Raw genomic sequence first — 18468 nt, 5'->3', positions numbered from 1 at the left:
GGTGAAGGGCACGCAGCCAGCCGCATCTGCTTCAGAGAGGCAACGGTCAGATGAGGGCGTGAGTCAAGGATACTGGAAGTCACTGTTAGACATGGTCAGCCGGTGGTAGAAGTATTCAGTCATCCATTCATTCAATAAGGTGCGGAAGCTTAGAGGCAGGAGCTGGCTGTGAGGATAAGCAGGGATTCATCAGGAGGACAAAGGGGAATGGAATTCTAGCCAGAGGAGTGGGTTTCGAGATGGGAAATCCATGTCTGATCTAGGAAACCCTAAGTAACTAATAGATGAATTGGGTATTTAGTGTTCTTGCCTGGAGAATCCCAGGGACGGGGGAGCCTGGTGGGCTGCCGTCTATGGGGTCGCACAGAGTCGGACACAACTGAAGAGACTTAGCAGCAGCAGCAGCAGCAGCAGCAGGACTTGGGGGGGGGGGGGGGAATGTGAACAGTGGGCCTCCAGAAGAGAGCGGGAATCTGAGGAGACTGGCATCTATAAGAGAGCCTGTATGTGCAGGTACTGGGGAGTTTTCCTGTGCTACATGAGGGTGGAAGGTGTATTGAGATATTTACTGAGTCCCTCCTACGGGCTAGCTATATAGCTAGGAATAAAATGGTGAACAAAAACAGGTACGACCCCTGTTCTCTCGCAGCTTTAAGTCTACTAAGGAAGAGAGGCATCCATTTAGGAAAAAAACACTCTTTAAAAAAGTTTAAATTAAAATGTGAAAGGTGGCACCATAACATCGACGAAGGGCAGAAGTAAAGTATAATACTGATATTAAGGAGACTCAGGGACTTCCTCAGCGCTCCGGGGGTTAAGACTCTGCCTTCCAATGCAGCAGGCATGGGTTCCATCCTTGGTGGCGTAACTAAGATCCCACGTGCCACAAGGTGCAGCAAGAGAGAGAGAGACTCAGAGCTGAGTGGACAGCGCTTTACTGCACTGAGGTTCTCCCCAGGCTGACCTTGGTGCTGGAAGAATCTGGGCATGAGCACAGCCCTTAGAGGACCCAGTGGCTCAAAGGGTGGCATCAGAGGTAGGGCATCGTTGAAGGAACCTTAGCTGCCTGGGAAGGGTTGGTGGAGGCAGGAGGATCAATAAGATCAATATTTTTTCGAACTGTGGCTTAAAGTCCAAAGTGGGGTGTGAGATCAAAGTGGTGGGTCATCACCAGCATTCAGTAAATGATATGGAATACACCAGAAAAGAGCGTGTAAAATACCATGCACAGTACCATGCACGAATGAGTACTATTTCATGAAACTCCGTTTACTTGTGTATGTGAATGTGTACGTGTGTCTTTGTGTATTTGCGTAAAGGGTTGCAACATAAGTCATATTTGTTCCTGTGCATCTTGATCAAAAAATTTTGGAAAACACCAGATTAGAGGCCTTCTCAAGTCTCAGCCAGCCAGGATGTAACAGAGGGTGATGGTCCAGCCCATGGCAAAGTGACATAAACCCCTTTCTCAGGAGAAACTGGGGTCCAGCTCACTTATAAGGACCTTTTCAAACTCAGCAGCACAGTTCTGAAGAGAAAATATTAACTCTGAAAAACAATTAAGAACCTAACCTCAAATGCTCACTCTCATACATTGTAGGGGGGCAGGGGTGGGAGAGAAGCAAAAATTGGCACAAATTTTGGGGAGGTCATGTGGCAAGGTTCACCAGAAGTTTTAAAATATGTACATACTTTGCTGGAGCCCCACTCGTATGAATTCACACTACAGGGATCACCAAGGATGTACCTAAAGTTAACACTCAAAACTGTTCACTGCAGCAATGCTTATCTAGGAGAAAAAAACAGACACAACATACATTTCTAGAACTAGGAGGTGGGTGAAATGAACGGTGGCAGAATTCAGGCATTAAAAATGAGCAGCAAATGCATTATTGACAGAGGAAGATGTTTGTGATATAATGCTGCAATTAGGTGCAATTTTTTAAGGGTGAGAAAACTGCCAGCTGCTTCTCACAGCAGGGGGAGAGAAGTCACCTTGAAGCAGGTTTTGTCTGCGCTGAGTGCCTTTCTTAACTATGCAAATATTAGGTGAGTCAATAGCATTGTGCTAGAGTGAAGAATAACATGACCTTTATAGTTAGTCAACCAGGGATAATTGTGCACCCTCCCTGGAACATTTAGAAACATCTAGAGAGGTTTCTGTTTGTCGTGACAGGGGGTGTTATTGGTGTCTAGTGGACAGAGGCCAGGAATGCCACCAAATATCCTTCAAGGCAAGACAGCCTCCAACTCAGGGCTACCTGATGATGACTGTAGCCATCGTTAGAATCCACTAGCAAGAAAGAACACAAAAAGGCATCTGTGGGGGAGCTGGCCCAATGACCTGTTTCAAATATGTTCTATTCTGTCCACTTCCATATACCGAGCCATGCTGGCACGTATAGTCATTCCATAAATACTCGTTAAATGTTGCATGTTGAATCCATCGAGGGCACCTATGAACATCCACCTGACTGTGCCAGACTAGTGCCCAGCAGTGACCCCTTGTGGCAGGAACTGAAACAACAGCGCAGGTGGACCAATAATGCTTTTCTTTGGTTGATGTTTGCAGAGCTGATCTCTTAGGACTGAAAAGGCCCCGGAAATTGTGGGAAAATCATGAGACTAGAGGAAAGCCGGAAGTCTCAGTCAGGACGATTTTTGGTGTCTTGTTAATCAGGGCAAACAGAGATTTGAGCAATTAATGAGAAATAGCAAAGGAAGATGACAATATATTTGGACCTCAAACTGATAAAACAAGTGAGAGCTTATTTTGCTGGGTGAAAAGAGTAGGTTTCAAAGTCATATGTATGGCTAGCCCTAGTTTTATGGTTTTATCACTGACCATTTAAAGACACTGCATCCATACCCATTTGTCAGGAAGAATCACACCAAAAACCATACCAAAACGGTAACAGTAGAGGGTGGGGACTTGGGGCTGTTATTTTATCTATTTTTTTCAACTTATTTTCAATGAATTTATATTATTTATGTAAGAAAATAAGTTAGGTGCTGAGCCTAAATACAAAGGCACGTCATAATGTCTAAAGTAAAAAGACCCCTCGACTTTCACACACGTCCAATTTCCGTATCTGGACCTTAATTATCCAGAACCAAATGCCGTACGACCTCAGAAGAGTGGGCAAGAGCAGCTGCCCTGACCACTTCTGGCTCCGAACCCCAGGCCCCTTTCCTCTGCTCATGAGCGGCACACAGCATCCAGAACCGACTCCGCCTCAACCCGGCCTGCAGGTGCGGGAACAGGAACCCGAGGGAACGCCGGCGCACATTGGGGACCAGCGTCCATCCCCATGGGTCTGCTCACCTGACATATGGACGTTCCGGAGGCAGGAGAGGGAGGCATTGAGGCGGGCACACTCCTCCCGGTTGGCCCCGTATTTCTCCACGGTCTCACACACCTGCTCATCTGTCATCTCCAAGAGGTCCTCCAGACTCAGCTGGCCCGGGGTGATCTCCTAGAGGAGGGAAAAGACAGAAGGGTAACAGACCCGAAGCGCCCTGAGAGGAGGCCTCCATGCCGCCCTCTAGTGGTACCTAGCGGAACGCCAGGCTCTGGGTGGACGTCTGCTTGGGATTGCTGTCTTGGAGTCAGACAGGCCTGGATCTAAATCTCAGCCTTGCCACTCGGTAGCTAGATGACCCTGGGCAAATAACTTAACCTCTCTGAGCCTCACTTTGCTCACCCGTAAAATGGGAATCTTAAGCTCACGAGCTTTGTAAGGTAGCACATATGCTCATATGCTATGTATCCACACAATTAGAGAGCTCTGTAAATGGTGGCCGTTAATTATCTGTCTGTCTTCCCATGTAGCTCCTAAACTCCTTATGGGCAAGGCTCCAGTCTACTCATCTTGGAGGGTTCTCCATGCCTCCTGCCCAGCTTGGACTGCACTGACTTGCTACAAATCCAGGGTAACCTCAGAGCAGAGCAAACCGGACAGCCCCAGTCTCCTGATGGCTGGTCTCCATTCCCTGCTTCTTTTTTTCCAAGCCACACACATTCTAGGGTTCAGATTGGGGGTTCAGGAGCCCTAAGGGGAAATGGGGGCTGGAACCCTGTGGGTGGTTCAGTGCTGTCAGTGAAACAGGGTTTGTGTCTGAGCCCGACTAGAGGCATGATTTTGCAACCTAAGACAAAGTGGAGCATTGCATGGAGTGGGGGGAAAGGACACCTCTGAAGACATGGGCTGGGAAAAGAAATGGAAGATTCCCGAATATAAATGTGTGGGTCAGATGTCCCTTCACCACTGTCAGCAACCACTCCCCTCCCCCAAACCGTGTGTCTCTATACAGAGCGGACACACCTCGAAATTTGTCAATTTCTATGTTTATGTATTCACAAAAACTAGACTTCACATTATAGCACTTAATGATAACCAATGTTTTTACGTATTATTTTTATTTAAAAAAAAGAGTTTTAGATATCAAAGGATGGCGATTCTGAAGCACTACCGTGGAGTAGTTCTGCCCTCTTGTGGCCATATCTATGTATTACAACAGAAAGATGAAAACCGCATCGGCACAAAAAATTCTATTTAAAGAAAAAAAAGCTGCCAGGCAAAAGGTGAAACCCAGTCAGTGCCTTTCCAACTCACTAGGTCAGGGGTGGAGAGAACAGTAATGAGTCACATAGGAGCTTTCTTAAATAGGGACTGTTACAGGGGTAGCGCCACTTTAAGAAAAGTGATGGACCAGGATCTGGAATTACTGATGTAAAACGAGATACATTTAGAAGGGATGATTCACAACATAAAAGAATTCTCCACTTTGCTGCAAGAGTCACTTGCGTGTTTTAATCTTATTATGTATCCTCCAAAATACTCAATTTACACTAAGGTTTATAGCTCACATCCACACATCACAAAAGGAAAAATGACAGAAAAAAAATGCAGAAGGCGTTAACATGCTTGAGCCAAAAGAGGAGAAGCATTTCTGTTGGATATAATAATAATAAATGAAATAGATGTAACAGCACTTTAAGTGCTTTTCGTGGATTTTCTTTCAAGGTCACAAAGACCACATAAAGCAGGTACTTCTACCATCATCACCAGTCTGTACATAGGAGACTAGAATTCAGAAAAGTTAGACCACTACCCAGGGTCACACGGTGAGTAAGTTTGAACCCAGGCCGTCTCTCCTGGGAGCTTTCTGTAAAGTGCCTGTTCCTCCGCAGAAGGTGGCCCTCTTGTGGACATATGCGGGAGTTGCAGAGAGAGAGCTGGAAACCCAGCTCTGTCCACACCGCCTGGTGGATGGCCTTGGACTTCGTTTATTCCAAAAAACTAAGGTGAGAGCCTGAGCTCAAGCACCTGCAGCCCAGGTAAATGTAAATGAGCAAAGCTGCAAACTCGCCTGAGGTTTCCTAAGGGGCAGACTGACACCAGACAAATACAGTTCTGTGTGTCAGCAATTCCGATTTTTCAAGAGAAGTCGAAGACCTGGGTTTTTAATGCAAACTCTTTCAACTTTTACATATGGGCTCAAAAATAATTTTTCAGACAAAAATATCTGTGCATCAGATACAAGATAAGACAGAGGGCCTCTAGTTTTCAACCCCTGAAGATTAGTCTCCGTCTTACTCGCCTCACTTGATAAATGGTCCCAAAAGCCTCTGAAAAGTTATACAGGGTCAAGCAAATAAAATGTACTGCTTGAACTTTTATGAGACCTTTCATTTGAAGGATATTCACAAGAAACCACCATCCTGGGAACAACACCAAGAAACACGGACGCATATGCCATCTGGTTCGCAGGCGCAAGATGGGGTCGGGGGGATGGAGGGGACGGGGAAACGTGGGAGGGTCCTGCGTCCCCAGTTCAGGACTGTTAGATGCGGTGGGTTCAGGCAAGATTACATTGAGGACGAGGTCTAAAAAAGACAAAAGGCAGAAGAGGATGTTTCAGGCCTCTCCGAGAAGAAAGCAGGGAGTGCCTTGAGAAAGGGCACTTGGCCCTGCAGGCAAGGGGCACACCCAGCACCCCCTCTCCCCAGCCCAGAAAGGCCCCCACATCAGGAAAACAAGGAGAAAGCACCGTGCTTCCCACCTCACCCTCTGGAGTCTGTCTGAGCTGGCTTTTCCTGCTAGCCCCTCCCACTCACTAGCAGGGCAAGTCCCTCCATCTCCCAGCCTCAGTTCCTTGCTCTGGACAATGGGGTAACCGTCAGACCAACCTCAAAGGTCATCGTGAGGGTCTGAACACTCTCCAGAGCTGAGATCCTGCATGTAAAGCCCTCAACACTATGCCTGGCCCTGAAGATTCAATGAATGTAGAAAGGTTCCACGCAGTCAGTGATAACAGTGGGGACCCAAGATCCCGGAGGGTAAGGAAATCTCACCACCCTTGAAACCTTAAGGATGTGGCCCACCCTGGAGGGTGGACATAAGACAACCGGTGTTTTGGTTTTGTCACTGGAAAACCCATTACTTCCTAAGTTTTCAACAACAGCAATGGCAATAATAATAATAATAATAGTAAGTTGACATTTCCTGGGTACAATTAGGTCTCAGACTATGGTCTGAACAGTTTACACAGATTATCTCATTTTATCACACCAGCTACTTAAGAAGAGGAGACAATCATTACCCCATTTAACAGAAGAGAAAACTAATGTCTTAAGACCGTGCTGCCTGGTACAGTGGCCACTGGCCTCATTAATGAACATTAAATACAATTAAAAATTCAGTTCCTGTCACGTGCACTGAGCACAGTTCCAGTGCTCAGGAGCTTAAATCTGGCTGGTGGCCACTGCATCAGGCAGCATGGATTTGAAATATTTCCATCATAGTGGAACATTCTGCTGGACAGCACCAATCTAAGAGGTAAAATGATTTGACCCAAGTCACCAAGCGAGTCCTTAAGTGGCAGAGTTGAAAGAGGGTCTACCTGACTCTAGAACCACACCCTTTCTTTTTTTGGGTACACTGTGTGGCACGTGGGCGCTTAGTTTCCTGACCAGGGATCGAACCTGTGCCCTCTGCTGTGGAAGCATGGATCCCTAACCACTGAACCACCAAGGAAGTCCCTAGGAACACCCTCTTACTGACTTCATTCATTCAGAGCATCAGAGATGCTCTGTATTTTCATCCCACACATATTCAAGTCCTACTATGTGCCAGACACAGCCAAAACCCCACTGCCTGAGGGGGCTGGCTACCAGCCGGTAAGGGGCATGGGGCAGGGGTCGCCTCCGGTCACCTCAAGGACTTCTTTCCGTACATCGACGATCCGGAACCAGTGCCGGAGCTGGGGGAAGCCGTCCAGCTCAGCGTTGCGTTCCTGCAGGGCGACCTTCTTTTTGCAGGACAGCTGCCGGCTGAAGTACTTCACCAGCTTGCTCTGCAGAGAGACACAGAGAACAGAGGACACGTCTCAGTATTGCCACAGGAGGACAGGCAAGTACCTCCCCAGCGTTCCCTCCCACCCCAACTCCATCCAACTCTATTTTAAAGACCCATTCAACTGCAGTGAGACCCAGTTTCCACTCATGACCCAACTGTGTTGGCGAAGATGGGCACACAGGCAGGTTCCAATATTTTGCCAGGGAGCGAGGCGTGTAAAGTTCCAGCGTTAGTGGGGATGTGGGACTTGGGCTGTATCCATCCATGTCTCCACTGCACAAAGGTCTCCTTTGACCTTCACAGTTGCACTTCTAGGAACTTCTCTCTCAGAGCCCCCCCATCCTATGGCAAATGACTGGAAAAGGATATTTCCTACACATCTGTTTGCAATGGTGAAAGATTACAAACACGCCAAGGGGCCATATGTAGGATACTCTTCATAAATGAGGATACAGGCCCACAAGGAGCTCCATGCAGCTCTAGAATAAAGCAAGGAAGCGTGCTATTGTACTGAGACAAGATGCGCTGATAAATTAAAAAAAAAAATACTCTCTCATTCGTGTGGGAAATTTTACATGTGTAGATCTTTGTAAATGCAGACAGTCTCTGGAAGGATCTCTAATCTTCCAGGGAAGGGAAGAGGGAGGGTGGGTAGCAGACGTGAGAGGAACCTTTGTTTAACTCGCTGTGTATTATTTCAATCTTAAGACACATGCAGATATTCACAAATTAACAAATACTTTTAAAATGAGATGGACCCCGGTACTTCCCTGGTGGTTCAGTGGTTAAGACTCCATGATTCCACTGTAGAGGGACCCGGGTTCCATCCCTGGTTGGGGAACTAAAATCCTGCATGCCCCTCGGTGCAACCAAAAAAATAAATTTTAAAAATAAAATGAGATGGACCTGAACTCATGCTTCTAGAGGGATGCCATGACTTGAAAAAGGCAAGTTTTTTTACTGCCTATTTTGTAAAATCTAACAACATTAACAAAAGAAAGGCAATAGGCATGTATGAGCAGAGAATAAAGTGTGCAAGACACACCCCCCAGCCTGCTAAGTTGAGATGGGGAGGTCCTATAGATGGGGTGACAAAAAATGGCTTTGCATTTCTCTATATATTTTTGCTTTGTTTCAATAGTTACCCAAAGTATATTATCATCTTTGTGATATAAAATCTATTTAATAAAGATAATTCAATGAAAAAAAAAATCTTTAGGTATATAAATGCCTTTGACATTTCAAAGCACCTGTCAACGAATATTTATCAAGAAGACAGTCCTGGAATTCTGTTGTTGTTTAGTCACCAAGTCGTGTCCGACTCTTTGTGATCCTATGGACTGTAGCCCGCCAGACTCTGCTGTCCATGGAATTCTCCAGGCAAGAATACTAGAGTAGGTTGCCATTTCCTTCTCCAGGGGATCTTCTGGACCCAGAGATCGAACCCACATCTCCTACATTGGCAGGTGGATTCTTTACCACTGAGCCACCAGAGAAGCCCCCTGGAATTCTAGGATCACATAATTTGGAGCAAGGAATAACAGGAGTGGGCGTGTGTTTCTGTTCAGCTGGTGAGCACTGCCCCTCTTTTGGTAAAGACCGTTTGAGTCTCTTTTGGGGGGAACCTTCCTTCTTTGGCTCCCAGTTCACATGGGTGAGAGGAGGCTGGCCTCACCCACCCACCACACCTGGGCTGCAGGGCAGGCTGGTGACCCAGGCCTGGCCAGAGCACTGGGATCAGGGATAACAAGCGAGCTGTGCTGGGCCACGGAAAAGCCTCCCCAGGCTCCCTTCACAAGCACTCAGAAGACAGCCCTCACTCTCCTCTAGAACTGTCAGGAGGGTGCCAGAGACACCAGGAGCTGCCAGGGCATTCCTGCCGCCTGACACTGAAGCGCATTGGAAGAAATCAGAAAAGTGTTTTTTAAGCTAACATTAATTTTATTCACCTTACTAACAAAGAGAAAGTTGCCATTCTTGACAAGCCCACATTCCATTGCAATAACAGGCACCATAATCACATTAATAAGCCAATGTACCTAGAATACCTGTCATTTGGAATCTCAGTTTCGAGTGTTAAAATAGAAAATGTCCAAAAGGATGTTTTTCTTCTCTAACTTATTTCTGAATGAATAGGGTCTGACCTACTGAGAACTCAGAGCCAGGCTCTCAGCTGAGACATCTATAGAACATTCCTGTCTGTCTTTTGTTTTATTCTATGACTGGTTTAACAGTTATCTTTACACGGGTACGGAAAACCACACAGAATAAAAAAAAAAAAAACACTCTGACACATCCCCACGTTTCCTGGAATACTTCCTTACTTTCTGGCACAACAAAGTTTTCCAGGTTCATCATCTTCTTTTCCTGCCCCAACCCTGGAATCAGTCATTTCTCCAGAGTCTTGCTTGGTTCCTCGTGGTATTCAGAAACCAAGGTGTGGGTACTTGGTGAGATCATTGACATTTCCAGTCCCCTCCGTAGACAGCCTAGGCACCACAGGTATGTGCAATGCACGTATGAATATGTAGACACATAAATATCATAAATCTGCACTTGTATTGATTTTGCTATCTCTATGTGTAGCTGACTGACGCCTCTAATCCCAGTCAACACCACGGGGCTTCCTCTAGCGTTTCCCCTCCCCACATTTGTATCACTCTTCTCAGAGAGTGAGGAGAAACAGTCCCCAATATATTTCTTGGCTCCATCTGCTGAATTTAGTTAATTCCCCAACTCCACCAGGCTACTGCCTTGCGTGGGCGCTGCCCTAGGGAACCCTGACCCCTGCGGGGCTGCCTTCTCACCCTAGTTCTGCTGCCTGCTTTGTTGTTGCTGCTGTTTTTGAAATTGAAGTATACTTGATTTTCCACGTTGTGTTCATTTCTCCTGTACAGCAAAGTAATTCCCTTAAGACGTGTATTCATGGAGCTTCCCTGATGATTCAGAGCTAAAGAATCTGCCTGCCAATGCAGAAGACACGGGTTCGATCCCTGGGTCTGGGAAGATCCCCTGGAGGAGGAGATGGCAACCCACTCCAGTATTCTTGCCTGGAGAATCCCATGGACAGAGGAGCCTGGCGGGCTACAGTCCATGGGGTCGCAGAGAGTCATGACTTAGCAACTGAGCATGCATGCACCCAGGCTACATATACACACACGCACACATATGTATATGTTCTTTTTTCCATTCTTTTCCATTACAGTGTATTACAGGGTACTGAGTAGTTTGGCATGTCCCTGTGTCCTACTATAGGACACTGTTGGTTTTCTGTTTCTATATATAACAGTTGCGTGTGCTAGTCCCACACTCCCAGTTCGCCCCTCCCTGCCCCACCCTCCCCTCTTTGGCAAAACCGCAAGTCTGTTCTCCATGTCTGCTTCTGTTTTGTAGATAAGTTCACTTCTGTCATACTTTAGATTCCATATATAAGTGGTATCATACGGTATTTGTCTTCCCCTTTCTCACTTACTTCGCTTGGTATGATCATCTCTAGGTCCATCCACGCTGTTGCAAATGACATTATTCATTCTTTTTTGTAGCCAGCAATATCCCATCGTATGCGTGTACCACATCTTCCTTACCCGTTCATCTGTCAGTGGACGCTTAGGTTGCTGCCATGTTCTGGCCATTGTACAGAGTGCAGCTATGAACACAGGGGTGTGTGTATCTTTTTTAGTTAGAGGTTCGTCCGGATGCATGCCCGGGAGTGGGACTGCAAGATCGTGTGGCCCGCCTTGCTGTTGTGTGTGGCATGCTGATGTTGTTGTTTCAGGTCTTGACATGTGCCAGTGGATTCTCAAATCCCAAATTCAGGCCCCATCCCCAACTGTGCTTTGGTTTCACACTTGGAGAAGTGGATGTTAGTGAGGTTGACTTAATTTCAGTCTCAAAATGGCCAAAACGGTTCTTTCACTGGCCACATGTAGCTAACTGAACCTCTGGGGTATGGCTACTGTGACTAAGGAATGGAACTTTAAATTTAATTTAAATTTGAAAATGGAAGTCAAGTACAGTATTTTTCTGTTAAACATAATTTTATTGTTATGATAGAGCCACATTTTATTTTAACCTTGAAATTTTAGTGTCTGAATTGAGGTATGCTATAAGTGTAAAATACACACTATCGAAGACTTGATAGGAAAAAAATAACATAAAATATTTCATTAATATTTCTACATGGATCACATGTTTCAATGATATTTTGGATACACAGGGTTAGATAAAATGTATTATTAAAATGAGTTTCATCTGTTTATTAATGTGGCTACTAGAAGATTTTAAATTATACGTCTGGCTCACATCTGTCACTCTCATTATAGTTCTAATGGACAATGCTGCACTAGGGTTTCATCCTGAAGAAATAATTAAGGGTATTCATGAGGTCTTGCTCCAAGTGGATAATAGACATGAAAGATTGGAAACCTTCCAACTCTTCAATGATAGAAGTCTATGTAAATAAATTACAACGTATTCATACAATGCCATACCATTAAGATAATGTATTAAATATGTATGTGTAACATCTGCAATGTATAAATAATATATTAAAAGATTTATAAAACTATATGGGTATCAGATCAGATCAGATCAGTCACTCAGTCGTGTCCAACTCCTTGCGACCCCATGAATCGCAGCAGCCAGGCCTCCCTGTCCATCACCAACTCCCGGAGTTCACTGAGACTCACGTCCATCAGGTCAGTGATGCCATCCAGCCATCTCATCCTCTGTCGGCCCCTTCTCCTCCTGCCCCCAATCCCTCCCAGCATCAGAGTCTTTTCCAATGAGTCAACTCTTCGCATGAGGTGGCCAAAGTACTGGAGTTTCAGCTTTAGCATCAGTCCTTCCAAAGAAATCCCAGGGCTGATCTCCTTCAGAATGGACTGGTTGGATCTCCTTGCAGTCCAAGGGACTCTCAAGAGTCTTCTCCAACACCACAGTTCAAAACCATCAATTCTTCAGCACTCAGCCTTCTTCACAGTCCAACTCTCACATCCATACATGACCATAGGAAAAACCATAGCCTTGACTAGACGAACCTTTGTTGGCAAAGTAATGTCTCTGCTTTTGAATATGCTATCTAGGTTGGTCACAACTTTCCTTCCAAGGAGTAAGCATCTTTTAAGTTCATGGCTGCAGTCACCATCTGTAGTGATTTTGGAGCCCAGAAAAATAAAGTCTGGCACTGTTTCCATTGTTTCCCCATCTATTTCCCATGAAGTGGTGGGACCGGATGCCATGATCTTCATTTTCTGAATGTTGATCTTTAATCTTTAAGCCAACTTTTTCACTCTCCACTTTCACTTTCATCAAGAGGCTTTTGAGTATAAATGCATACAAAAAAAAAGCCTTGGGAGGGCTTCCCTGGTGGCTCAGAGGTAAAGAATCCACCTGCCAATGCAGGGGACACAAGTTCGATCCCTGATCTGGGACGATTCCACATGCCGCGCAGCCACTAAGCCTGTGTGCCACAGCTATTGAGCCAGTGCGCTAGAGCCTGGGAGCTGGAACCACTGAGTCCGTGTGCTGCAAATGCTGAAGCTTGCACGCTCTAGAGCCTGTGCTCTGCATGAAGCCACGCCACTGCAATGAGAAGCCCAAGCACCGCAGCTAGAGAGTAGCCCCCGCTGGCATCAACTACAGAAAAGCCCACGCAAAGCAACAGCACAGCCAAAAAGAAATAAAAACATTAAAAAAATTCTTCTAACCTTGGGAAAATATATAACAAAATATTAGCAGCAGTAAGATTACAAGTGACCTATTTTTTTTTCCTGTTTGCTCCTCTGTAGCAATATTAGAAAATACAATGTGTATGTACTGCCTGCTTATCAATAGAAAAAAATGTTTGGATAGCATTAGTGAGACCCATAGCTAACTGATACACCACCGCATCAACTCAGGAAAATCTGACTTTGTCCCCAAAGCCCATCTCTGATGTCACCTTCTCCAGCAAGTCTTTATCAATGCCTTCCTGGCATTTTATTTGTACATACAGTATTATAAACTTTATTACTGTTTTCCTCACATCATAATTGGTGAGTAATGAAGACACAGGAATCTTCATTCCTTCATTAAAGGATTAAGGAACGCTTTGCAGATTTGGAAGAATAAGTGAAATAAGCATCAGGAGCAGAAGGGGACGACAGAGGATGAGATGGTTGGATGGCATCACCGACTCGATAGACATGGGTTTGGGTGGACTCCGGGAGTTGGTGATGGACAGGAAGGCCTGGCGTGCTGCGGTTCATGGGGTCGCAGAGTCAGACGCGACTGAGTGACTGAACTGAACTGAACTGAAGTGTTAGTCGCTCAGTTGTGCCCAACTCTGCGACCCCATGGACTGCAGCCCACTAGGCTCCTCTGTCCATGAGATTTTCCAGGCAGGGTTACTGGAGTGGGCTGCCATTTCTTTCTCCAGGGGATCTTCCCAAACCAGGGATCAAATCCGGGTCCCTTGCACTGCAGACAGATTCTTTACCGATTGAGCTACAAGGGAGGCCTATAAGCCCATAAGCATCATTGCTATTTGATAAAAATGGCATCATTGATAAAAATAAAAGTAGCATTATTGGGTACTTCCATGTACTCTTACATGCATCCTGTCAGTGCTTCCCCGCATCCCCCGGAGGCAGGTGCTGTTAGGAGCTACACTTTAAAGATGAAGAAACAAGGCCCAGAGAGATTAAGTTATCTGCTCCCTGTCACACAACTTAAGTAGAGGGCAGGGATTCAAACCCAATCTGATTCCAAAGACCCAGTGTTGCAGAAAGGATAATCTTCTTTTAATTATTTAAGAAACACATCTATATATTTTCCTCGTAAAGGAGGAGCTAGAACATTTCAGACAAAGACAAAGCTCCCTGTGACCACCCCTTCTCATGCTGGCCTCCTTCTCCATGGAGAAAATGGGGGAAACTATTGAGATTCGTTCGGTGTCCATCATTCCAGATCCTTTCCATGTACATTCACATGTGTGCTAGTGCTCAGTTGCTTCAGGCGTGTCCGACTCTTTGCAACCCCACGGACTGTAGCCCACTAGGCTCCTCTGTCCATGGGATTCTCCCAGCAAGAATACTGCAGTGGGTTGCTATGCCCTTCTCAGGGGATCTTCCCAACCCAGGGATGGAACCCGTGTCTTCTGCATGCAGGCAGATTCTTTACTGTTGAGCCACCTGGGAAGCCCTACTTTCCATGTGTACATATATGTAGAAACTCTGTAGTGTGGTTTGATGTTAGGATTGTTTGTTGTGTGTTTTTTTTCCCCACATCAATTATATCATTTTTTCACTTGGTAGTAAGCCTCCAGGATCTCTCCCTGCTAGTTCATACTAATCTGCCTCTTTCTTTTTGATCTTTTGCATGAGAGATTTTTTTGATACCAGGGTCAAAAGCCCATGATGCAAGCAGTTCTGAGATGTCTGCTGAGGGTGTCTTTGTCAGCTCCCATAAAGCGTTTTCGGGACTAATGGCCTTGAATGTAACCACTATTCACTGAATACGAGCAGTGTGTCCAGTGCTGTGAGATAAGTGCTTTGAATATGTTCATTTTTAATCCACACAAGAATGCTAACTATGAGATGGATGTTCTGAGCCCATTCTTTGAATGAGAAAACTGAGCATCAAAAATGTGAAAATGTTAAATCACTTGCACGGATCCACAAAGTTACTTAAGTCAGGGAACCAGGGTATGATCCCAAAGCACCCTCTTTGCCAGGATACTAAACTATGAGTTAGTTGTTCATGGGTCTTTCCCATCAAACAGGAAGTTCAAAAGTTGGGCATTGACCCCGCAAGGGCAGGGAAATGGTCTCACTCATCTTGGGAAACCCACTGGCTGTTTTGGGAGAAGTATATTTCTGAATTCCTGTTCTGAGGCTTGGATAAGTCATATCAGTTTCCTGGGCCTCTACTTTCTCATCTGTGAATGGGCATATATCACCTTTGTTCACATGCCTACTGAGGCATCACAGGAGATAATGTCTGTACAGAAGACAGGCTGAGCCCCCCACCACACACACACACTGTGTCCTGACTACTTTGGATTCTGGAGAGGTGTTTCCAGGGTCACTCAGAGACTGGACCTATACCTGCCCAGAAGCCAGAAGCAAGGAACATCGCCACTATGATTCAGTAGAAGCAGGGAGAGAGACAGTGTAGGAAGCAGATGGTGGGGCAGAGTCTGGTTGGAAGACAAGTCCAGGGCTTGCCCCGGAGTTAAAGAGGAACACAGATCACCTTTCAGGGAAGCAGCTGGTCTAAGCAGGGAAGAACCCAGTGAACTGTCCCCAGTGTGAGGTCAGACTGGGCAGAGAAGATACAGCACCTCCCACACAGGGGCCCTGGGGCTCAGCAGCTCTTTCCACCAGGGCCTGGGCTGGGTGGTACAGGACAATTGAGGCTGTCAGCTAAAAGGGGCTCCCTCTGAGCCAGATGCCATGATAAGTGCTTTTTTACGAATTACTGATTTAATCCTCATGACAGCATCGCAGCACAGGTTTGATCACTGCCCAGCTCCACAACTGAGAAAATCAAGGCCCAGAAAGGTTAAATTACTGGCCCAAGGTTACTCAGCTACTAAGTGAATGAATCAAGATTTGAACCCAAGTCTAACAAACTCTTATTTCTTGATGACACACAAAGAGTGCTATGATCTACTTGCCAACAGCAATAACACAACAGGAACAGTATAATCCCATTTTCTGAATATAAAATGCATGTACAGACACAAACAGAAGACAAGGAGGTAATACCCCAAAATGTTAGCACCTGCATCTCTGGGTAATTAAAGATGAGACTTATTTGCTCATTTCTGTGCATGTGTATCTTGTAATTTTTCTGTAAGCCTGCTGCTGCTACTGCTGCTAAGTCACTTCAGTCGTGTCCAACTCTGTGCGACCCCATAGACGGCAGCCCGCCAGGTTCCCCCTGGGATTCTCCAGGCAAGAACACTGGAGTGGGTTGCCATTTCCTTCTCCAATGCATGAAAGTGGGAAGTGAAAGTGAAGTCACTCAGTCGTGTTTGACTCTTAGCGACCCCATGGACTGCAGCCTACCAGGCTCCTCTGCCCGTGGGATTTTCCAGGCAAGAGTACTGGAGTGGGGTGCCATTGCCTTCTCCGTCTGTAAGCCTAAGTTATCTAAATAATAGCTACAAATGTCATGAAAATCAGATAGTTGCCAAAAATAAAGATGTGGGTCATTCACAGTGTTAGGCATTTCAAATTAAATAAAATTTTAAATATATACATAATATATAAATAAACATAAAATTTCTATTTGTGTATAAACACACACACATATCCCCATCTTACAGATGAGGAAACTGAGAGCCATAGAGCTTAAGTGGCCCTCCTAAGGCACTAGGTAATTTTACAAGTTAGTTTCCTCTTTCCCTAATTTCCTAACAATAAAAAATCACCTGGAGGTGTTAAAAATCAAACTTCCAGATCCATGCCCTGATCCAGACATTCTGATACAAGGAATCTAGAGAAGGCCTAGGAATCCACAGAAATGCAAGCACCCTGAGGATTCTGAGCGTTAGGCAGGCTTGAGAAACATCCATCTCCTGTCTGAATTACGTAATGAAAGCTGGTTGCTTCTCAGACAAGCTTAAGCATCCAGGTTCTTTCTTGGGCAACAAAACCAGGGCCGAAAACCATTTCTAGAAGCCAGGGTGCAGCACCCCTGCCAGCAGTGCCCTTTAAGGGCTGTGGGCGCAGCTGCACAGCAGGCCTTTAGCAGCAGCTCCGGGGAGGAATCCACGGGAATCCAAAGAGCAGGCCGCACAGGTCCAGGCCTCAAGGGGCTCCCAGTGGGGCAGACGAGACAGCCGGGCACACACAATCACCACAGTCACGGGGCAGAGAACAGGAGAGCAGGAGCAGAAGGGCAGCCGGGGTTCAGCACAGGCACCAAGGAAGAAAAAAATCACGAGAACAGCCTCTCACAAAACAGTGTTCCAAGATCCCAGGGCAGTTCAAGTGGGAGTTCCACGTTTATCCTAAGAGAAGTAAACTTTCTCATTCATTCATTTAAGATTTTTCAGGTACTCTCTAAATACAAGGAGCTTGGGAGAGGGGTGGGATCCAAGATCAGTTACACCCTCCCTGCCCTAAGGAAGGGCCATTCAAATATGGGAAGGCCCTGAAGGCCAGCCCCCTTCAGTTAAGGACAGAAACTGAGAGCATTTAGACATTTTAACAGAGGATGAGATGGTTGGATGGCATCATCAACTCAATGGACATGATTTTGAGCAAACTCCAGGAGATAGCGAAGGATAGGGAAGCCTGGCGTGCTGCAGTCCACGGGGTCGCAAAGAGTCGAACACGACCGAGGGACTAAACAAGACATGTTAATGGCTCTTGGACAGGGCAGTTTTTTGTTTTGTTGAATGTGATAGTTTCAAAGTGAAGCTTCCATTGTGTTTGGGGTTTGGGGCCCATTTCATTTTTCTAGTAAGTATACAATTTTTATCCTATTTTTATAAGAGTATTGGCTCCAAAGTCCCAGGAAAGAACAAAGCTGATCCTTCCCCCACACAAGGTGTGAGAGGCACTGACCTCCCCTTGGGGAATTTTCATGGATTGATCTCAATCTCCCTACACCACTAACTAAACTATTTTCCAAAATGATTCTAAAGATACGGCCTTATAAGAGCAGCATGACAATGCTGAAGCATGTGTTGGGCTGTTATTAACGAAATTCTACAAATGGTGAAACTGATGCTCAGAAGCTTGGGAACTATGTCGAAGCCCATCACTAAAGAAGCAGGAGGGTCAGAATTTGAACTCAGGAGCTAATTTCCAGTTCGGATCCCTCTCCACTGTAACACTCCACCAAAGCAGAAGGTTCAAATCACCTGACGTCGAGATTGTGAAATACAATTAGAAAAGGCCTTGATATGTCCTCACCCTGCCAGGTGTCCTGATTTCTTTTTAGGTCACCTTCAATTTAAGTCCATGCAGAGCCGAACTGCAAAACGTCGAAAGAAATCCCATCTTTAAGTGAGAAACATTGGGTTTCTGGAAACAGCACATCCAAACTTAGCCCACCACCGTTGGCCCCTGTACTGTCAGGTACAAAATAAGGTCTCGGTGGGCCTGGGGTC

The 18468-nt window shown here is 45.8% G+C and overlaps 1 protein-coding gene across 5 annotated transcripts in view; it reads right to left on the bottom strand.

Annotated features, from left to right (window-relative positions):
* KSR2 (kinase suppressor of ras 2) overlaps window positions 1-18468 on the bottom strand; it is a 485372-nt gene that overhangs the window by 352958 nt on the left and 113946 nt on the right. For all 5 annotated transcript variants that reach the window (XM_059876166.1, XM_015475495.3, XM_059876167.1 and 2 more), the window contains 2 exons: window positions 7219-7359; window positions 3326-3476 (listed from right to left, as the gene is read on the bottom strand). In XM_059876166.1, coding sequence (XP_059732149.1) covers window positions 3326-3434 — 109 coding nt within the window. In that variant the 5' untranslated portion in view covers window positions 3435-3476; window positions 7219-7359. The remainder of the gene's footprint in view (window positions 1-3325; window positions 3477-7218; window positions 7360-18468) is intronic.

Source organism: Bos taurus, chromosome 17 (genome assembly GCF_002263795.3).
Source record: "Bos taurus isolate L1 Dominette 01449 registration number 42190680 breed Hereford chromosome 17, ARS-UCD2.0, whole genome shotgun sequence".
NCBI lineage: Eukaryota > Metazoa > Chordata > Mammalia > Artiodactyla > Bovidae > Bos > Bos taurus.
Note: the sequence above shows the minus strand (reverse complement) of the source record. Positions and strands in the feature narration are given on the sequence as shown.